We start from the raw sequence: 23,557 nt of genomic DNA on the forward strand, positions 1-23,557 counted from the left end.
CCTGTTTTCATCTTCTGTCTGAACATGAAAACTGTTTTTAGTTCATCTTTCATCTTCATCTTCATTAAAACCCGCCTTCTGAAAAGTGTATTCTGCTCTGATTGGCCGGCCCCAGTGTGTTGTGATTGGTCTACCGCTTAGAGCGTGTGTAAAACGTAACACTGATCTACTATTTAAGCTTATTAATATTATAATCGCAAACATTTTAAGTAGTTTCTTCTCTTAGAGCTTTAAAGCTACAACCACCAAACTCAGTCTGTTCTGACTCAGTCGCTGTATATTTTCTAACTGATCCAACTTACGATTTTTGTTAAACGGACGATCAAACCTACGAAAAGTCTCAGACTTTCAATAAGGGGGTGAAAACTTAAACTTAAAAAGATTTAATAGAGTATTTAAGCTGTAACTGCACGGTTCAGATAGCAGTCTTTTGAAAATAGTGATGATTGTGGTTGTTTGCTGCTGAGTAATAGTGTTTAAAGGCTTTTCAAGCTTTTCAAAGTTTCTCCGCTTTAGGAAGGCCGAAAAAACAGGATTTAGATTCGGGATGGAAAGAACAGCATCACATGGTCTCAACACTACGAAGGAGCCATTCTCAAGTTTGTTATTTTAAAGGGCTGGTTGATTATGATTGGACTTTTCTAACTTTAGTTAGTGTGTAATGTTGCTGTTTGAGCATAAACAACATCTGCAAAGTTACGACGCTCAAAGTTCAAAGCAGATGAAAGATATTTGATTTTAAAGAAATCGCTTTTTAAGGACTACAACAAACGGCTGGTAGAGACTACACCACATTCCTCCCGGGTTAGTGACATCACCAACCCTAGAATTTACATAAACCCCGCCCCCTGAACATGATTTATAGATTATCAAGACAGAATATGCTAACTAATGACTAGAAGATAACTCCACATCAGCTTCATAAACTCATCAACTAACCATTCAGAAATGTCCTGTTGCTTCTACATGTTGTCTCTTCTTCTCGAGTCTCTCCATCTTTGTCTGACTCCGGTTTGAACATAAAAGGCTAAACTTTTTGACATTTTCAGTGCATGTGTGTGTGAGGTAAAAGGACACAAGCTCTTGAAGCTCCGCCCCCTGCGTCGGGAGCAGCAGCTCATTTGCATTTAAAGGAACAGACACAAAACGGTGTGTTTTTGCTCAGCCTCAAAAAGTGACGATTTTAACATGCTATATAAAAATATCTGTGGGGTATTTTGAGCTAAAACTTCACACACACACTCTGGGGACATCAGAGACTTATTTTACATCTTGTGAAAAGGGCATTACACCACCCCTTTAAATGTACGCCGGTCATGTGACAAGAACCAACCAATCAGCTTCAAACTTTCCATAACAACACTAAAAGCTCAGCCAGTAACACAGACATCTTTGTCTTTCTCTTCTCCATAAATAAATCTAGTAGCAGAGCCACTGCAAAGGGATTTTCTTAGCATGTAATTTGCCAAAATATCAGAATCACTTAGAAAATCATGTTTTAGTGTTTTATCTAAATGGAATTTAAACCATGTGTTCTGCCTATGCCACAATAAGAGGTGTTTTAAAATCCTTCCAGGTGGATGAGCTGGGGTTGCTGGGTGGAGTGGACGTGAAGGACACGGTGTGGCGAATCATGAAGCAGGCCATCAAAAATGACTTGGCCAAAACTGTGAACTGGAGAGGTGTGAACGGGAAAACATCTTTCCAGAGTTTAGAGTTTAAGAACGTTGTGATTGGTAAGTGCTTTCAAGGTAAATCTTCTTCCAGATGTTGTGGCACAAGTGGCGTCTCTATTTATAATGGTGCGTTTCCAGTGTTTAAAGGAGTAGTTCACTTCAGAATTAAAATGTCCTAATAGTTTACTCTCCCCCTCGTCATCCAAGATGTCTTTCATGTCTTTCTTTCTTCAGTGGAAAAGAAATGAAGGTTTTTGAGGAAAACATTCCAGGATTGTTCTCCATATAGTGACTTCAATGGGGTCCAAATGTGAGTTTCAGTGCAGCTTCAAAGTCTCGACTCGATCCAGCCGAGGAATAAGAGTCTCATCTAGACAAACCAGCGGACATTTTAGAACAAAATAAACATTTATATACTTTTAACCACAAATGCTGGTCTTGAACTCGCTGTGATGAGACACACATTACGTAATCAGGTTGAAAGGTCAAGTGTGCGTAGGCGTAAGAACAGACCCAGTGTTTATAAAGCGAACGTACTTTACAAACGCCCTTTACAAAACAAAAAATAAATAAATAAAAGGTAAAACGACGATGTCGTATGGTTTTGAAGTTCATCACAGCTCGTGCCAGACGAGAATTTCTGGTTAAAAAGTATATAAATGTTTATTCTGTTATAAATGTCCGCTGGTTTGTCTAGATGAGACTCTTATTCCTCGGCTGGATCGTGTCGAGACTTTGAAGCTGCACTGAAACTCACATCTGGACCTTCGACCCGTTGGACCCCATTGAAGACACTATATGGAGAAAATCCTAGAACATTTTCCTCAAAAACATTCATTCCTTTTCCACTGAAGAAAGAAAAACGTCAATATCTTGGATGACGAGGGGGAGAGTAAACTATCAGGAGATTTGAATTCTGAAGTGAACTACTCCTTTAACTTTAACAGTCTCTACTAACAGACTGAGAAATAGTTTTCCCCCAGAGCTGTAGCCTCTATAACTCCTATATAATATTGTGTTTAGACAGTTTGAGTATTCTGAATATCACAGTTTATTTTCATGCTGCGATCAGTATTCTTCTAACTATTCTTTAATCAGTTGTTCATTAGTTCAGCACCTTAAGAATTTAAATAGCTTTTCTCGATTTGACGTGTCTTGACTATATTCTATTTCTATTTATTCTTTTTATGTATCATTGGATTAATTCATTGAAATTTGTTGTTCTTTGCCATTTTAATGTTTATGTTTGTCCTTTTAATGTTTGTCGGAACTGTTGAGAAACCTGTAAGAGACTGACGGCGTGCGCATGCGTATGACGTGTTCAGTCTATAGGCTTGCTCGTTTGAATTTATACAGTATATGTGCACAGGCGTGTAGTGTTTCTGTACAAACTGACCTCAACAATTTGTGTGTGTGTGTAGAGGCTGTGAGGAGAAATCCCACGTGTGCACAGATAACGGAGCTGGAGGTGGAGAAGGCCATCATCCGCTGGTTTCATCTGGCCGGCGACCGCGAGGGTGGAAGGAAGAAGAGAACGCCGCTGCAAGACGTCTGTGTCGAGAACTGAGCGAAAACGTGCTTTTCATCAGTATCTTTACATTTATATTGTTTTGCTTTTAATTTTGCCTGTACATATTTGCACATCCGTCAATATATTTTATATTTCATTAGTCTTTTATATTCATTTACCCTATGCAATGCAACATTAGCCTACATATTCAAGTGCATCTTTATATCTTATATGAATCTTACATTATTGCATGGTTTTTATGTGTGTGCCTATTTATTTGTTGCCTTCGTTTTATTGTCGTATTCTACTGTTGCTGTCACATCTTTTCATATTCTGTTTTCTTGTTAAACAGCATCAGAACTCTATGGAAGCTTGTTTCCGCCACAGAATTAAACATTTTAAAAGATAATTGCGATTTTACATCTTGCAATTCTGACTTTATTTTTCAGAATTGCAAGATATAAAGTCAGAATTGCGTGATATAAAGACTTTTTTCCTCAGTTTATATCTCACAATTCTGAGATAAAAAGTCACAATTACCTTTTTTAGCTTCTATAAAACCCTTTACGCTTTGCATCTGCACATCTAGAAGTATAGATTAGCACATTTGTTCATTAGTTTCTGTTATTTGTGTGACTTTATACACTACCACATTTAAATTTACATTTTATTATACATTCTATTGTTTTATTGTTACTATTTATTTTTGTTTATCTTATGTTTATCTGACACATTTTAACATTGTGTTTATTTGTGCTGTTACCTGGTTAAGGTTTGAGCATTTTTGTTATTTTTGTCTGCATTAATAAAACGGATTATACTTTGCATTTGCTTAGTTTCTGTTTTTTTCCCCACCTTCTTATTCAGTTATACATTTTACAATATATGAATATTATATAGCAGTTCCAAATTCTGGTACTCTTTTGGGCCAGTTGTGGCTGATTTCGTTATTCGTTGTCAAAAATATGCAGAACACCAGCTTTCATTTTTTGGGTGTATGTATACAAAAACAAATTGACCCTTTTCCGGGTTTCTCAGAAGCGGCCGTCGTCATAGTTGGGTAAACTTCTATAGTAGTGAATGAGAGACTACATTAAATATTTATTTTTTGTGTGTGTGTGTCCTAATTTGCTCAAATAGCAAAAGAAAAATTCACAATAGTGTTTTCACAACTTTCAAAATGAGAAAAAAAAATACAGAGAGATTGATAACGAATTTTAACGTCGCTCCCTCACAGCAGCGTTAACTAGTTTTTTTTTAATTTGATGCAAATGTAATATAATACATACTATAATACAAAGTGTTATATGTACAAAATGTACATTGTACATTTAAAAAAATGTGCAGAATTTGCGATGCTGATGAACGCGTCATCACAGTCTGTGAAATGGGACCGTTTTTCCGTTTGCGAGATTTAAATCGAATGATTCCCTGATGATTTATAACCTTTCCTATACTATGTTTATAACGGCGCTTCTACACTGGGATTTATGGTACTGAAAAGACAGGGCGAAATCTACTGGCCCTTTAAACGGTGACGTCACTCCACCAGGAAAACGGTCAACTGTTTTGTGGGATTTGTGTAAACACTATTGGTATGCTCGACTGTCCGCGTCCTCGACCCCGGTGTGTGGCTGAAAGAAAGAAAAAACACCAGATTGGACGCGAGGCTCTTTGGAAAATACTTTATAAACATTTTTGACTTGTATTATTCGCCATTAAGCGGCTCTAATGTCTGCATCGGCTGATATCCACGCGACGCTCGCGTCGATCCTCGAGCGCTTCGCCAAATGCGCGCTGCTGGAGATGAGTCGCGCGGTGGAGCAGGAGATGACGCGCCGGAAGATGGAGGTCGAGACGCTGATGCTCAAACTGCAGTTTACCGAGAGCGAACTGCGATCAGCCCGACAGAACCAGTCGAACCTGCGCTCAGTGGGAACACAAGTCAACACCAGCGGACAGAGAGGTACTTCAGTTCACACATGACACTGTTTAAACTCAACATGATGCGGGACTCATCCCTGACTTTTGCTCCTTTCACTCTTTAATCATAATGTATTAACTTGCTCTTCCGCTGAAACGAGTTACTTTAACTGGTGACGTATGCAAGGCCTCGCGGCTGTTGAGCCAATAGCTTGAGACCTAGGCTAAGTTTTGACTCCGCCCCTTCAACCTGTCATTTTCAACCTGTCATTTTCATGATTTGTTATCACAGCTTTTGTCAAATCAACTTTGATAATGTGGTTCAGATAACATATTATTTTGAGTTTCTATTTGTTAAACCAATTTCCTTCATTGTATTAACTTACAGTTTTTATTTCAATGAACTCAAAATTTTAAGGCAACCAGGTTAACTTACTTTTTTAAGTTAAACCAACAATAGCCTAATTTTTACAGTGCTCATATAACTAGCAAACAGAGATCATGAAAAATGCATTTCGGGTGTTTTCCTCTAAAGACCCTGTTCCCCATTCCCAAAATCCCCTGTTTACGAGCCCGTTGGCTTGAGTTCTCGCACTTTGAAGAAGGAGGAATAACGTAGAATTCACGCGTGTGTTCGAGGCATTTCACTCATGAATGCTTCCAGAATTGAACACAGCACGAATTGGGTTTCGCTAAAGCTCTGCGTTTGACAGAAACAGCCGTTCTGTTAGTTTACACCATTGGTACGCCACCAACTTCGAAGGTAAGCGTTACTACCCTAACAAAAAGTGCCTGAAAAAAAACTACCAAAAAAAAAAAATAAGTTATGAAAATGTTGTTTCTGAATGCTCTCAAAAGTCCAATTTTTTAAAACCGTCAAGGTTTAAAACAATCAGGTCAACGTGTGATCGTCCACAAGTGGATCTCTGAGCTACTGTGAGTGAGTGGAGGCGGGGCTAATTTACATATTTATAGAATGCGTATACTAAATGAGGCAAGGTTGTAGACTTCCACCAGTTTTTCAAAACCATTTATTATTGGTTATGCGAGTTCACGTTAAAGGAACATTACTTTTTATAATTTTGCAAACATTGGAACGTTACTTTTGAGTGTTCTCTGATCATTCTGAAATTAGTTGTAACATTTAGGCTAAAAATGTTAGAATATCCAACTAAAATAAAAATAAAAGAACGTTTCAGTAACAATGTATTTAATGCATTTATGTTAATGTTTTGAGAACATTCTTGAAAACCAATTAACTTCAGAATAGGCTTTCACAGTGGAGAGTCTAGTTGACACAATTTCTGGTGACACGTCATGCATCATGCATTGTGGTCGTGTCTAGGTGCAGGTCCTTTATCTGATCTGGATATGGCCCGGATCCGGCTGACTTCATCGTGCAATGTGGTCGTGTCTAGTTGCAGGTCCTTTATCTGATCTGGATACGGCCCGGATCCGGCTGACTACATCAATGCGTTGTGGTCGTGTCTAGGCACAGGTCCACCATCTGATCTGGATACGGCCTGGATCCGGCTGACTACATCATGCGTTGTGGTCGTGTCTAGGCACAGGTCCACCATCTGATCTGGATACGGCCTGGATCCGGCTGACTACATCATGCGTTGTGGTCGTGTCTAGGTGCAGGTCCTTTATCTGATCTGGATACGGCCCGGATCCGGCTGACTTCATCATGCGTTGTGGTCGTGTCTAGGCGCAGGTCCTTTATCTGATCTGGATACGGCCCGGATCCGGCTGACTTCATCATGCAATGTGGTCGTGTCTAGTTGCAGGTCCTTTATCTGATCTGGATACGGCTCGGATCCGGCTGACTACATCAATGCGTTGTGGTCGTGTCTAGGCGCAGGTCCACCATCTGATCTGGATACGGCCTGGATCCGGCTGACCACCTCATGTGTTGTGGTCGTGTCTAGGCGCAGGTCCTCCATCTGATCTGGATACGGCCCGGATCCGGCTGACTACATCATGCGTTGTGGTCGTGTCTAGGTGCAGGTCCTTTATCTGATCTGGATACGGCCCGGATCCGGCTGATTACATCATGCGTTGTGGTCGTGTCTAGGCGCAGGTCCTCCATCTGATCTGGATACGGCCCGGATCCGGCTGACTTCATCATGCGTTGTGGTCGTGTCTAGACGCAGGTCCTCTATCTGATCTGGATACGGCCCGGATCCGGCTGAATACATCATGCGTTGTGGTCGTGTCTAGGCGCAGGTCCTCCATCTGATCTGGATACGGCCCGGATCCAGCTGACTACATCATGCGTTGTGGTCGTGTCTAGTTGCAGGTCCTCCATCTGATCTGGATACGGCCCGGATCCAGCTGACTACATCATGCGTTGTGGTCGTGTCTAGTTGCAGGTCCTCCATCTGATCTGGATACGGCCCGGATCCAGCTGACTACATCATGCGTTGTGGTCGTGTCTAGGTGCAGGTCCTTTATCTGATCTGGATACGGCCCGGATCCAGCTGACTACATCATGCGTTGTGGTCGTGTCTAGGTGCAGGTCCTCCATCTTATCTGGATACGGCCTGGATCCGGCTGAATACATCATGCATTGTGGTCGTGTCTAGGCGCAGGTCCTCCATCTGATCTGGATACGGCCCGGATCTGGCTGACTACATCATGCGTTGTGGTCGTGTCTAGTTGCAGGTCCTTTATCTGATCTGGATACGGCCCGGATCCGGCTGACTACATCATGCGTTGTGGTCGTGTCTAGGTGCAGGTCCTCCATCTGATCTGGATACGGCCCGGATCCGTCTGACTACATCATGCATTGTGGTCGTGTCTAGGCGCAGGTCCTCCATCTGATCTGGATACGGCTCGGATCCGGCTGACTTCATCATGCATTGTGGTCGTGTCTAGGCGCAGGTCCTCCATCTGATCTGGATACGGCTCGGATCCGTCTGACTACATCATGCGCTGTGGTCGTGTCTAGGTGCAGGTCTACCATCTGATCTGGATACAGGCTGGATCCGGCTGACTACATCATGCGTTGTGGTCGTGTCTAGGCGCAGGTCCTCCATCTGATCTGGATACAGGCCGGATCCGGCTGACTACATCATGCGTTGTGGTCATGTCTAGGCGCAGGTCCACCATCTGATCTGGATACGGCCCAGATCCGGCTGACTACATCATGCGTTGTGGTCGTGTCATTGATAGCATATGTCGTAATTTAGATATATTTTTAAGATGGAAGAATGCGGTTTTAAAGATGCTAGAAACCTGGCTTTCAAATGAAAAATTGGTATCAAAGAGCACACCCTTGTTTCCTAACTGAGGATGAAGACTTAACAGAACATCCATCAAGTGTTAGACAGTATTCTAGATTATTACGTGAGGACGTTTTTTGTCCAATAATTAGAATCTCTAATTTTTTCAGAATTTAGTAGTAGGAAATTACTAGTCATCCAATTTTTTATATCAGCTCTGCATTCTGTTAATTTTGTGAATTGGTAGCCTAAGTTTTGCCGGGGCGCGAAGAAATATAGAGCTGAGTATCGTCAGCATAACAGTGAAAACTAATGCCATGTTTCCTAATGATATCTCCCAAGGGAAGCATGTACAGAGTGAACAGCAACGGTCCTAGTACTGAGCCTTGTGGTACTCCATACTGAACTTGTGATCGATGAGACATCTCTTAATTTACTGCTACAAACTGATAACAGTCAGATAAGGATGATTTAAACCATGCTAATGCAATTCCACTAATGCCAACATTAAAAAAAAAAGTCTATTTAAAGAATGTTGTGGTCGATGGTATCAAATACAGCACTAAGATCGAGTAACACTAATAGAGAGATACAACCATGATCAGATGATAAGAGCAAATCATTTCTGACTCTAATGAGAGCAGTCTCGGTTCTATGGTACAGTCTAAATCCTGACTGAAAATCCTCACAGATATCATTTCTTTCTAAAAAGGAACATAGTTGTGAGGATACTGCCTTTTCTAGTATCTTTGTCAGAAAGGGTAGATTTGGTATCGGCCTGTAAGTGACTAAAAAGTTGTGTTTTTTTAATAAGAGATTTAATAATAGCCAGCTTTTTATTTTTCGTTATGTATTCTGTCAAAGATTAAAAGGAATATATATATTTTGTTATTTAGCCTATATCATATTATAAATAAACATATAATTTATATCACATTTATATCAAGAAGAGTATTTATGAACTCTAGAGGCATCTCTTTCAGTAGCTTAGTCGGTATAGGGTCCAATTTGGAATGACATGAGGGTGAATAAATGAGTGCAGTTTGAGATTTCTGAGAAACACTGTTAAAAGTGGATCAGACCAAGCGCCACAACATATTTGTAGCCAATCAGCAATAAGGGGCGTGTCCACTTATGATGGGGGAGGTGATTGTGACTTTGGGGGCGGAGCTATCAAGATGGGTAGAGGCGTTTGTTTTGGTGATTTTAAATATCAACAGCATTTCTCAGAAATCGCTTACTGCACCTTTAACAATGCATGTATATGTTGCATTTCATCCTTTTCATCCTCAACCAGAGGTAAACCTCAACTGCGTAAAGATAAATGAAAATCATGACGGAGAATCACAGACAGAGATACACAAGGACGTTTCTTCAGTGCAGAGTTTCACCCTGAACGTAAGGATTCTTCATTATTAGATTCTTCTCCAGTATACATCATAGAGTAACCTGATTCTTTGTTGTTCTAAACTGCAGGAAGACGGAATCAAATCAATTCAGATCAAAGAGGAACACATGGAGGACGAACAGTGGGACAGTGGACCGAGTAAAACACACTAACCATGCTTTCAAGAATTATGATAGTGCTTTTCTGTTTTATATCAGATGTCAAATATAATTTTCTAATATACTCTCTCAATCATTTAATGCTTATTTGGATGATTGATTTCATCCCTAGTTTCTCCTGCTCTTTGCCCGTTGGGTCCAGAAGTGGAAGACCAGGATAGTTTCAGCGCGGGAACAACAGGACCAGCTAGAGTTGGTCAGAGATCACTTCATATCAGTACTTGTTCTAGTACTAGAGTTAACCAATCTTTAGAATTATGGGCCTCTCTGAATTATGAACTGTTCTTTTGTTCATCAATCTGTAGGTAGTGATTTTATCCTAACGAGTAAAATGAAGCCCGGTGGAATGTGGAATTCACCGGTGTCCCAGGAATATCCAATGAACTCCGGAGCCTTGAGTTTGGACGCTTCTCCTCTGGAAACAGGTGAGCGATTCGTCACAGGTGTGTCTCCGAACCGCCGGCACGTGGACGAACCGTACAGAACCGCTGCCGCTAACCACGCGTTTCCATCAGCGTCAGATCACAGAGGAGACACAAACGCAGAGAGAAGCTCTCGCTGCCCTCAGTGCGGAAAGACCTTCACTACGCGCTTCTACCTGAAGATCCACCAAAGAATCCACACCGGAGAGAGACCATACACCTGCCCTCAGTGTGGCAAAGGCTTCTACTGCAACTCTCACCTGATCTCACACCAGCGCTCACACACCGGAGAGAAACCGTACAGTTGTGAAGAATGCGGCAAGTCCTACTCACATTTAAACTCGCTAAAACTGCACCAGCGCAGCCACACTGAAGAGGAGGCGTATGCGTATTGGTAGCATTCACAGTCACAGATCAATGCTGACAAGCTTTTATGAAATGCCACATTATTTTAAATTTTACTTGTTTTGACATATACTTTATAGAAGTTTTTTATGGTAAATTAGTAATATTGCTTAAAGTTTGATATACTTTTTTTCAGTATTCGGTCAACAGATCACTTTTACATCTATTTGATAAACATCAACTGTCACATAAAATGCATTTCATTTATATATATGAATTACATTTTTCATTTTATAGCTTGTAAAACGATGCTATATGTCTTCTGTGTTGTTTTCTGCTACTTTGTGTTTGCGTGAATTATTTAAAATGGGAGCATCGATAAGATGCATTTTGCAAGTGACAATAAAACCCATGACTTTCTGATGCAAAATTGTTGCTGTCATGTTTTTCTGGGCAATTTAGTTTACACTACGTATTGCATGAATATATGTATGTTTGTTTCTGTGTTGTTTGTCTGTTCTAGAGACTTCATGTGGATGCAGGAGTCAGATAATGTCACAGATCAAAACAATAAGGGTCTCAAATAAGTGTTAGAGGAGAAAATAATTTAAATACTTAAAATAACTTAAAGGGTTAGTTCACCCCTCTCCCCAAAAAACAAAAAAAACATTTCATTAATTACTCACCCTCATGTCTTTCCAAATCTGTAAGACTTTTGTTCTTACAGGTTTGGAAAGGGTCATTGAGGTTCATTCTCGTGTTACGCATCACGTTTGAGCTTCAGCAAGAACCAATGAGGTTCATTCTCGTGTTACGCAGCACGTTTGAGCTTCTTCAAGAACCAATGAGGTTCATTCTCGTGTTACGCATCACGTTTGAGCTTCACAAGAACCAATGAGGTTCATTCTCGTGTTACGCAGCACGTTTGAGCTTCAGCAAGAACCAATGAGGTTCATTCTCGTGTTACGCAGCACGTTTGAGCTTCACAAGAACCAATGAGGTTCATTCTAGTGTTACGCAGCACGTTTGAGCTTCAGCAAGAACCAAAGAGGTTCATTCTCGTGTTACGCAGCACGTTTGATCTTCAGCAAGAACCAATGAGGTTCATTCTCGTGTTACGCAGCACGTTTGAGCTTCTGCAAGAACCAATGAGGTTCATTCTCGTGTTACGCATCACGTTTGAGCTTCACAAGAACCAATGAGGTTCATTCTCGTGTTACGCAGCACGTTTGATCTTCAGCAAGAACCAATGAGGTTCATTCTAGTGTTACGCAGCACGTTTGAGCTTCAGCAAGAACCAAAGAGGTTCATTCTCGTGTTACGCAGCACGTTTGATCTTCAGCAAGAACCAATGAGGTTCATTCTCGTGTTACGCAGCACGTTTGATCTTCAGCAAGAACCAATGAGGTTCATTCTCGTGTTACGCATCACGTTTGAGCTTCACAAGAACCAATGAGGTTCATTCTCGTGTTACGCAGCACGTTTGAGCTTCTTCAAGAACCAATGAGGTTCATTCTCGTGTTACGCAGCACGTTTGATCTTCAGCAAGAACCAATGAGGTTCATTCTAGTGTTACGCAGCACGTTTGAGCTTCACAAGAACCAATGAGGTTCATTCTCGTGTTACGCAGCACGTTTGAGCTTCTTCAAGAACCAATGAGGTTCATTCTCGTGTTACGCAGCACGTTTGAGCTTCAGCAAGAACCAATGAGGTTCATTCTCGTGTTACGCAGCACGTTTGATCTTCAGCAAGAACCAATGAGGTTCATTCTCGTGTTACGCAGCACGTTTGATCTTCAGCAAGAACCAATGAGGTTCATTCTCGTGTTACGCAGCACGTTTGATCTTCAGCAAGAACCAATGAGGTTCATTCTCGTGTTACGCAGCACGTTTGATCTTCAGCAAGAACCAATGAGGTTCATTCTCGTGTTACGCAGCACGTTTGATCTTCAGCAAGAACCAATGAGGTTCATTCTCGTGTTACGCAGCACGTTTGAGCTTCAGCAAGAACCAATGAGGTTCATTCTCGTGTTACGCAGCACGTTTGATCTTCAGCAAGAACCAATGAGGTTCATTCTCGTGTTACGCAGCACGTTTGATCTTCAGCAAGAACCAATGAGGTTCATTCTCGTGTTACGCAGCACGTTTGATCTTCAGCAAGAACCAATGAGGTTCATTCTCGTGTTACGCAGCACGTTTGATCTTCAGCAAGAACCAATGAGGTTCATTCTCGTGTTACGCAGCACGTTTGATCTTCAGCAAGAACCAATGAGGTTCATTCTCGTGTTACGCATCACGTTTGAGCTTCAGCAAGAACCAATGAGGTTCATTCTAGTGTTACGCAGCACGTTTGAGCTTCAGCAAGAACCAATGAGGTTCATTCTCGTGTTACGCAGCACGTTTGATCTTCAGCAAGAACCAATGAGGTTCATTCTAGTGTTACGCAGCACGTTTGAGCTTCAGCAAGAACCAATGAGGTTCATTCTCGTGTTACGCAGCACGTTTGATCTTCAGCAAGAACCAATGAGGTTCATTCTTGTGTTACGCAGCACGTTTGAGCTTCTTCAAGAACCAATGAGGTTCATTCTCGTGTTACGCATCACGTTTGAGCGTCAGCAAGAACCAATGAGGTTCATTCTCGTGTTACGCAGCACGTTTGAGCTTCACAAGAACCAATGAGGTTCATTCTAGTGTTACGCATCACGTTTGAGCTTCAGCAAGAACCAATGAGGTTCATTCTCGTGTTACGCAGCACGTTTGAGCTTCACAAGAACCAATGAGGTTCATTCTCGTGTTACGCAGCACGTTTGAGCGTCAGCAAGAACCAATGAGGTTCATTCTCGTGTTACGCATCACGTTTGAGCTTCACAAGAACCAATGAGGTTCATTCTCGTGTTACGCATCACGTTTGAGCTTCACAAGAACCAATGAGGTTCATTCTAGTGTTACGCAGCACGTTTGAGCTTCTTCAAGAACCAATGAGGTTCATTCTCGTGTTACGCATCACGTTTGAGCTTCACAAGAACCAATGAGGTTCATTCTCGTGTTACGCAGCACGTTTGAGCGTCAGCAAGAACCAATGAGGTTCATTCTCGTGTTACGCATCACGTTTGAGCTTCACAAGAACCAATGAGGTTCATTCTAGTGTTACGCAGCACGTTTGAGCTTCTTCAAGAACCAATGAGGTTCATTCTCGTGTTACGCATCACGTTTGAGCTTCACAAGAACCAATGAGGTTCATTCTCGTGTTACGCAGCACGTTTGAGCTTCTTCAAGAACCAATGAGGTTCATTCTCGTGTTACGCAGCACGTTTGAGCTTCTTCAAGAACCAATGAGGTTCATTCTCGTGTTACGCAGCACGTTTGAGCTTCACAAGAACCAATGAGGTTCATTCTCGTGTTACGCAGCACGTTTGAGCTTCAGCAAGAACCAATGAGGTTCATTCTCGTGTTACGCAGCACGTTTGAGCTTCACAAGAACCAATGAGGTTCATTCTAGTGTTACGCAGCACGTTTGAGCTTCTGCAAGAACCAATGAGGTTCATTCTCGTGTTACGCAGCACGTTTGAGCTTCACAAGAACCAATGAGGTTCATTCTCGTGTTACGCAGCATGTTTGAGCTTCAGCAAGAACCAATGAGGTTCATTCTCGTGTTACGCAGCACGTTTGAGCTTCAGCAAGAACCAATGAGGTTCATTCTCGTGTTACGCAGCACGTTTGAGCTTCACAAGAACCAATGAGGTTCATTCTAGTGTTACGCAGCACGTTTGAGCTTCTGCAAGAACCAATGAGGTTCATTCTCGTGTTACGCAGCACGTTTGAGCTTCACAAGAACCAATGAGGTTCATTCTCGTGTTACGCAGCATGTTTGAGCTTCAGCAAGAACCAATGAGGTTCATTCTCGTGTTACGCAGCACGTTTGAGCTTCAGCAAGAACCAATGAGGTTCATTCTCGTGTTACGCAGCACGTTTGAGCTTCAGCAAGAACCAATGAGGTTCATTCTCGTGTTACGCAGCACGTTTGAGCTTCACAAGAACCAATGAGGTTCATTCTCGTGTTACGCAGCACGTTTGAGCTTCACAAGAATCAATGAGGTTCATTCTCATGTTACGCAGCACGTTTGAGCTTCAGCAAGAACCAATGAGGTTCATTCTCGTGTTACACAGCACGTTTGAGCTTCAGCAAGAACCAATGAGGTTCATTCTCGTGTTACGCAGCACGTTTGAGCTTCAGCAAGAACCAATGAGGTTCATTCTTGTGTTACGCAGCACGTTTGAGCTTCACAAGAACCAATGAGGTTCATTCTCGTGTTACGCAGCACGTTTGAGCTTCAGCAAGAACCAATGAGGTTCATTCTCGTGTTACGCAGCACGTTTGAGCTTCAGCAAGAACCAATGAGGTTCATTCTTGTGTTACGCAGCACGTTTGAGCTTCAGCAAGAACCAATGAGGTTCATTCTCGTGTTACGCAGCACGTTTGAGCTTCTGCTAGATGTTTGTTCTCACGCTTCAAGCCCTTTCATTGTAGCTTCTCTTTATGTTCGCTGATCAATGTTTATATGTGAATAAAAGCTTAATTTAAGTCTGTTCTTCATATAAAGCAAACAAGTCTCTTCAGAAAATTTGGACTAAACCGATCAGTTCAAATGTATTTGTTTTACGATTTCTTTATTAACTTTTCGAAGCGTCAAAATGGTAGTTGCGTAGACTGTCAATGGAGGGAAAGAAATCTCTCAGATTTCATTAAAAAGATCTTCATTTTTGTTCCGAAGATGAATGAAAGTCTTACGGGTTTGGAACGACATGAGGGTGAGTAATCAGTGACAGAATTTACTTTTTTGGGTGAACTATCCCTTTAATAATATCAAATAACATCAGAGAGTGTGTGTGTTTGTGTGTGTATATATATATTATATTAAAAGTTAATGTATTAAATATTATCATGGTTCATGGTATCATTGTAGATTTTACACCAAGAACTATTTATTTTGTTGTAGAATTTAAATTAATATATCTTAAAGACTTATGACTTGTATTTCTCGACAGGTGTAACGACTCATTCGTGGGAAGCTCAGGCTGATCATCACAGCCAGGAAAAGGTCATTGTGAAGAATCTCTCAGAGGAGAAAGCTCACTTTTCACATGCGGCGGATGTGAATTCACAGCAGCCGAAACAAGAAGAGCCCATAACGCCGCTGAAGAAACTGGAGGAAGAGGAGCTCAGCGGACTGGAGTTTGAGATGAAGATCGAACAGGTGGAAAAACTTGTGGATCAGACACTGAATCAAGTTCAGGCAAAGCAGAAGTTTAAAGGACAAAACCACTGTCATGACGGAAACTCTCGTTTATGGTGTTCAGGGAAAGCGTTTGACCACCCGGAAAATCTTGTGGAGTCGGAACAACATTCCCAGAGTTTTAGAGATCCATATGGGATTGAGGATGCGATGACCACGTCGACTCAGTCCGGTTTATTGGCTGTTCTGCAGAACGAGAACTTTGGCGTTGCAGACATTGAATACGACTTGAATCTTCAGGATTCCCATAGAAGCTCACCCAGCACGAGCGAGTCTGACTCGACACCGTTCAACACACTCCCATCCTCACATTCAAGCTCGTGTTTGCCCAAAACTCTGAATGCCAGCAAGCACACAGGCCCCAAACCCTTCCGATGTGAGGAGTGCGGGAAAGGCTTCCCACAGAGGGGCCGGCTATTAACACACAAACTAGTGCACATGGACGAAAAACCCTTCAGATGTGAGGAGTGTGGCAAAAGCTTCACACAGAGGAAGCGTCTTTTAACACACAGACTAGTGCACACGGGTGAGAAACCCTTCCGCTGTCAGCTGTGCGGTAAAACCTTCTCCAGACAGGACAACTGTCTCAGACACATGCGCTTGCACAGCGACAATAGTAGTAATAGTGTTTATTTGTCCTCGTATCATTAACAATGATGTAAGCTTTGTTCTGCACTCTCTCTTTATATGTACTCTCTATACTTGTTAACAGTTTACTTGTCATTGTTACTACTTTTCTTAGTGATTTCTTCTACCATACCAGCAACTCAAACAAAATGTCATAATGCTTTCAATAAAAGCCCCATAAAACATCACAAGCACTCTGCTATGGACATTAAAAAGACAGTAATTTATTTATGAAATAACCTCTGTTGTGTCTTCTTACCTGCATATTCAGTCTACACATCCCCATACAGAGATGATGAACATGAACACACACACGCACAGTTTTTCATATGCCTCAAAGTGATATTTCTTAGAATTGTTACTGTGTTGATATTAGCTTCTGTTGCATTTCTGCATTAAAGCCTGTTTCACACATTCATTATGCAACATCTCCCTTTTTGCAATGTTTCCTGATGATCAAGTTTGTAACAATCTCCAGGGATATTATAGTTAACTAAACCATTAAACAACTTTCATTACTTGGAATGAAAGAAGCTTTATTTCATAAGTCATTGAATCATTCAGTCAACCAACTCGTTCAAAATGGCTGATTCATCCAGGGACAAAGCAGAAGTGACTAAGTCATTGACTTATTTATTAAAATTATTCTTCCTGAAGATCAAACGTGCTGCGTAACACGAGAATGAACCTCATTGTTTCTTGCTGAAGATCAAACATGCTGCGTAACACAAGAATGAACCTCATTGGTTCTTGCTGAAGATCAAACATGCTGCGTAACACAAGAATGAACCTCATTGGTTCTTGCTGAAGATCAAACGTGCTGCGTAACACGAGAATGAACCTCATTGTTTCTTGCTGAAGCTCAAACGTGCTGCGTAACACGAGAATGAACCTCATTGTTTCTTGCTGAAGATCAAACATGCTGCGTAACACAAGAATGAACCTCATTGGTTCTCGCTGAAGATCAAACGTGCTGCGTAACACGAGAATGAACCTCATTGGTTCTTGCTGAAGATCAAACGTGCTGCGTAACACAAGAATGAACCTCATTGGTTCTCGCTGAAGATCAAACGTGCTGCGTAACACGAGAATGAACCTCATTGGTTCTTGAGAAGATCAAACGTGCTGCGTAACACGAGAATGAACCTCATTGGTTCTTGAGAAGATCAAACGTGCTGCGTAACACGAGAATGAACCTCATTGGTTCTTGAGAAGATCAAACGTGCTGCGTAACACGAGAATGAACCTCAATGGTTCTTGAGAAGATCAAACGTGCTGCGTAACACTAGAATGAACCTCATTGGTTCTTGCAGAAGCTCAAACGTGCTGCGTAACACGAGAATGAACCTCATTGGTTCTTGCTGAAGCTCAAACGTGCTGCGTAACACGAGAATGAACCTCATTGGCTTTTGCTGAAGCTCAAACGTGCTGCGTAACACGAGAATGAACCTCATTGGTTCTTGCTGAAGCTCAAACGTGCTGCGTAACACTAGAATGAACCTCATTGGTTCTTGAGAAGATCAAATGTGCTGCGTAACACGAGAATGAACCTCATTGGTTCTTGAGAAGCTCAAACGTGCTGCGTAACACGAGAATGAACCTCATTGGTTCTTGAGAAGATCAAACGTGCTGCGTAACACGAGAATGAACCTCATTGGTTCTCGCTGAAGATCAAACGTGCTGCGTAACACGAGAATGAACCTCATTGGTTCTTGAGAAGATCAAACGTGATGCGTAACACTAGAATGAACCTCATTGGTTCTTGAGAAGATCAAATGTGCTGTGTAACACGAGAACGTACCTCATTGGTTCTTGAGAAGCTCAAACGTGCTGCGTAACACGAGAATGAACCTCATTGGTTCTTGAGAAGATCAAACGTGCTGCGTAACACGAGAATGAACCTCATTGGCTTTTGCTGAAGCTCAAACGTGCTGCGTAACACGAGAATGAACCTCATTGGCTTTTGCTGAAGCTCAAACGTGCTGCGTAACACTAGAATGAACCTCATTGGTTCTTGAGAAGATCAAATGTGCCGCGTAACACGAGAATGAACCTCATTGGTTCTCGCTGAAGATCAAACGTGCTGCGTAACACGAGAATGAACCTCATTGGCTCTTGCAGAAGCTCAAACGTGCTGCGTAACACGAGAATGATCCTCATTGGTTCTCGCTGAAGCTCAAACGTGCTGCGTAACACGAGAATGAACCTCATTGGCTCTTGCAGAAGCTCAAACGTGCTGCGTAACACAAGAATGAACCTCATTGGTTCTTGCTGAAGCTCAAACGTGCTGCGTAACACGAGAATGATCCTCATTGGTTCTCGCTGAAGATCAAACGTGCTGCGTAACACGAGAATGAACCTCATTGGTTCTTGCTGAAGCTCAAACGTGCTGCGTAACACTAGAATGAACCTCATTGGTTCTTGCTGAAGATCAAACGTGCTGCGTAACACTAGAATGAACCTCATTGGTTCTTGCTGAAGCTCAAACGTGCTGCGTAACACTAGAATGAACCTCATTGGTTCTCGCTGAAGATCAAACGTGCTGCGTAACACTAGAATGAACCTCATTGGTTCTTGCTGAAGCTCAAACGTGCTGCGTAACACAAGAATGAACCTCATTGGTTCTCGCTGAAGCTCAAACGTGCTGCGTAACACTAGAATGAACCTCATTGGTTCTTGCTGAAGCTCAAACGTGCTGCGTAACACGAGAATGAACCTCATTGGTTCTTGCAGAAGCTCAAACGTGCTGCGTAACACTAGAATGAACCTCATTGGTTCTTGCTGAAGATCAAACGTGCTGCGTAACACTAGAATGAACCTCATTGGTTCTTGCTGAAGATCAAACGTGCTGCGTAACACTAGAATGAACCTCATTGGTTCTTGCTGAAGATCAAACGTGCTGCGTAACACTAGAATGAACCTCATTGGTTCTTGCTGAAGATCAAACGTGCTGCGTAACACTAGAATGAACCTCATTGGTTCTCGCTGAAGCTCAAACGTGCTGCGTAACACTAGAATGAACCTCATTGGTTCTTGCTGAAGCTCAAACGTGCTGCGTAACACTAGAATGAACCTCATTGGTTCTTGCTGAAGATCAAACGTGCTGCGTAACACTAGAATGAACCTCATTGGTTCTTGCTGAAGATCAAACGTGCTGCGTAACACGAGAATGATCCTCATTGGTTCTCGCTGAAGATCAAACGTGCTGCGTAACACGAGAATGAACCTCATTGGTTCTTGCTGAAGCTCAAACGTGCTGCGTAACACTAGAATGAACCTCATTGGTTCTTGCTGAAGATCAAACGTGCTGCGTAACACTAGAATGAACCTCATTGGTTCTTGCTGAAGCTCAAACGTGCTGCGTAACACTAGAATGAACCTCATTGGTTCTCGCTGAAGATCAAACGTGCTGCGTAACTCTAGAATGAACCTCATTGGTTCTTGCTGAAGCTCAAACGTGCTGCGTAACACGAGAATGATCCTCATTGGTTCTCGCTGAAGCTCAAACGTGCTGCGTAACACTAGAATGAACCTCATTGGTTCTTGCTGAAGCTCAAACGTGCTGCGTAACACGAGAATGAACCTCATTGGTTCTTGCTGAAGCTCAAACGTGCTGCGTAACACGAGAATGATCCTCATTGGTTCTTGCTGAAGATCAAACGTGCTGCGTAACACTAGAATGAACCTCATTGGTTCTTGCTGAAGATCAAACGTGCTGCGTAACACTAGAATGAACCTCATTGGTTCTTGCTGAAGATCAAACGTGCTGCGTAACACTAGAATGAACCTCATTGGTTCTTGCTGAAGATCAAACGTGCTGCGTAACACGAGAATGAACCTCATTGGTTCTTGCTGAAGATCAAACGTGCTGCGTAACACTAGAATGAACCTCATTGGTTCTTGCTGAAGCTCAAACGTGCTGCGTAACACTAGAATGAACCTCATTGGTTCTTGCTGAAGATCAAACGTGCTGCGTAACACTAGAATGAACCTCATTGGTTCTTGCTGAAGCTCAAACGTGCTGCGTAACACTAGAATGAACCTCATTGGTTCTCGCTGAAGATCAAACGTGCTGCGTAACACTAGAATGAACCTCATTGGTTCTTGCTGAAGATCAAACGTGCTGCGTAACACTAGAATGAACCTCATTGGTTCTTGCTGAAGCTCAAACGTGCTGCGTAACACTAGAATGAACCTCATTGGTTCTTGCTGAAGCTCAAACGTGCTGCGTAACACGAGAATGATCCTCATTGGTTCTCGCTGAAGCTCAAACGTGCTGCGTAACACTAGAATGAACCTCATTGGTTCTTGCTGAAGCTCAAACGTGCTGCGTAACACTAGAATGAACCTCATTGGTTCTTGCTGAAGATCAAACGTGCTGCGTAACACTAGAATGAACCTCATTGGTTCTTGCTGAAGATCAAACGTGCTGCGTAACACGAGAATGGACCTCATTGGTTCTTGCTGAAGCTCAAACGTGCTGCGTAACACTAGAATGAACCCCATTGGTTCTTGCTGAAGCTCAAACGTGCTGCGTAACACGAGAATGAACCTCATTGGTTCTTGCTGAAGCTCAAACGTGCTGCGTAACACTAGAATGAACCCCATTGGTTCTTGCTGAAGCTCAAACGTGCTGCGTAACACTAGAATGAACCCCACTGGTTCTTGCTGAAGCTCAAACGTGCTGCGTAACACTAGAATGAACCTCATTGGTTCTTGCTGAAGATCAAACGTGCTGCGTAACACTAGAATGGACCTCATTGGTTCTTGCTGAAGATCAAACGTGCTGCGTAACACGAGAATGGACCTCATTGGTTCTTGCTGAAGCTCAAACGTGCTGCGTAACACTAGAATGAACCTCATTGGTTCTTGCTGAAGCTCAAACGTGCTGCGTAACACTAGAATGAACCCCATTGGTTCTTGCTGAAGCTCAAACGTGCTGCGTAACACGAGAATGAACCTCATTGGTTCTTGCTGAAGCTCAAACGTGCTGCGGAACACTAGAATGAACCCCATTGGTTCTTGCTGAAGCTCAAACGTGCTGCGTAACACTAGAATGAACCCCATTGGTTCTTGCAGAAGCTCAAACGTGCTGCGTAACACGAGAATGGACCTCATTGGTTCTTGCTGAAGCTCAAACGTGCTGCGTAACACTAGAATGAACCTCATTGGTTCTTGCTGAAGATCAAACGTGCTGCGTAACACTAGAATGGACCTCATTCTAGAATGGACCTCATTCTTGGGCTCTGTAGCCCAAGACTGGTTGCCCACTGAAGCTAAGCAGGGCTGAGCCTGGTTAGTACCTGGATGGGAGACCTCCTGAGAAAAAACAGGTTGCTGCTGGAAGAGGTGTTAGCGAGGCCAGTAGGGGGTGCTCACCCTGTGGTCTGTGTGGGTCCTAATGCCCCAGTGTAGTGATGGGGACACTATACTGTCAAAGAGCACCGTCCTTCGGATGAGACGTAAAACCGAGGTCCTGACTCTCTGTGGTCATTAAAAATCCCATGGCATTTCTCGTAAAGAGTAGGGGTGTAACCCCGGTGTCCTGGCCACATTCCACACATTGGCCCTTACCAATCATGGCTTCCTAATAATCCCCTTACATTGAATTGGCTCTATCACTCTCTCTCCTCTCTCCACCTATAGCTGGTCTGTGGTGAGCGCACTGGCGCCGTTGTTCTGTGGCTGCCGTCGCATCATCCAAGTGGATGCTGCACACTGGTGGTGGTTGAGGAGAGACCCCTGATATGATTGTAAAGCGCTTTGGGTGTACAGTAGTACATATGAAAGCGCTATATAAATGCCTCATTCTATTCATTCTATTCTCATTGGTTCTTGCTGAAGCTCAAACGTGCTGCGTAACACTAGAATGAACCCCATTGGCTCTTGCTGAAGCTCAAACGTGCTGCGTAACACTAAAATGAACCTCGTTGGTTCTTGCTGAAGATCAAACGTGCTGCGTAACACTAGAATGAACCTCATTGGTTCTCGCTGAAGCTAAAACGTGCTGCGTAACACGAGAATGAACCTCATTGGTTCTCGCTGAAGCTAAAACGTGCTGCGTAACACTAGAATGAACCTCATTGGTTCTTGCTGAAGCTCAAACGTGCTGCGTAACACTAGAATGAACCTCATTGGTTCTTGTGAAGCTCAAACGTGCTGCGTAACACTAGAATGAACCTCATTGGTTCTTGCTGAAGATCAAACGTGCTGCGTAACACTAGAATGAACCTCATTGGTTCTTGCTGAAGCTCAAACGTGCTGCGTAACACTAGAATGAACCTCATTGGTTCTTGCTGAAGATCAAACGTGCTGCGTAACACGAGAATGAACCTCATTGGTTCTTGCTGAAGATCAAACGTGCTGCGTAACACTAGAATGAACCTCATTGGTTCTTGCTGAAGATCAAACGTGCTGCGTAACACTAGAATGAACCTCATTGGTTCTCGCTGAAGCTCAAACGTGCTGCGTAACACTAGAATGAACCTCATTGGTTCTTGCTGAAGCTCAAACGTGCTGCGTAACACGAGAATGAACCTCATTGGTTCTTGCTGAAGATCAAACGTGCTGCGTAACACTAGAATGAACCTCATTGGTTCTTGCTGAAGCTCAAACGTGCTGCGTAACACGAGAATGAACCTCATTGGTTCTCGCTGAAGCTCAAACGTGCTGCGTAACACTAGAATGAACCTCATTGGTTCTTGCTGAAGCTCAAACGTGATGCGTAACACGAGAATGAACCCCATTGGTTCTTGCTGAAGATCAAACGTGCTGCGTAACACGAGAATGAACCTCATTGGTTCTTGCTGAAGATCAAACGTGCTGCGTAACACTAGAATGAACCTCATTGGTTCTTGCTGAAGATCAAACGTGCTGCGTAACACTAGAATGAACCTCATTGGTTCTCGCTGAAGCTCAAACGTGCTGCGTAACACTAGAATGAACCTCATTGGTTCTTGCTGAAGCTC

At 42.6% G+C, this 23,557-nt stretch overlaps 2 protein-coding genes across 3 annotated transcripts in view; both read left to right on the forward strand.

The window, feature by feature from the left end:
• Window positions 1-4,017, forward strand: part of LOC307161971 (uncharacterized protein) — a 44,358-nt gene extending 40,341 nt beyond the window's left edge. For both annotated transcript variants that reach the window (XM_079876982.1, XM_079876983.1), the window contains exons 9-10: window positions 1,577-1,736; window positions 3,098-4,017. In XM_079876982.1, the coding sequence (XP_079733108.1) occupies window positions 1,577-1,736; window positions 3,098-3,243 (306 nt within the window). In that variant the 3' untranslated portion in view covers window positions 3,244-4,017. The remainder of the gene's footprint in view (window positions 1-1,576; window positions 1,737-3,097) is intronic.
• Window positions 4,018-4,673: 656 nt separating this feature from the next.
• LOC307161523 (uncharacterized protein) lies at window positions 4,674-16,903 on the forward strand. The gene is made up of 6 exons (XM_079876287.1): window positions 4,674-5,152; window positions 9,634-9,734; window positions 9,813-9,882; window positions 10,015-10,098; window positions 10,208-10,327; window positions 15,715-16,903. The coding sequence occupies exons 1-6, from the start codon at window positions 4,918-4,920 to the stop codon at window positions 16,611-16,613; spliced, it is 1,509 nt and encodes a 502-aa protein (XP_079732413.1). The 5' UTR covers window positions 4,674-4,917; the 3' UTR covers window positions 16,614-16,903.
• Window positions 16,904-23,557: the final 6,654 nt, after the last annotated feature.

The sequence above is a fragment of the Squalius cephalus genome (genome assembly GCF_949319135.1).
Source record: "Squalius cephalus genome assembly, chromosome: 7".
Classification (NCBI taxonomy): domain Eukaryota; kingdom Metazoa; phylum Chordata; class Actinopteri; order Cypriniformes; family Leuciscidae; genus Squalius; species Squalius cephalus.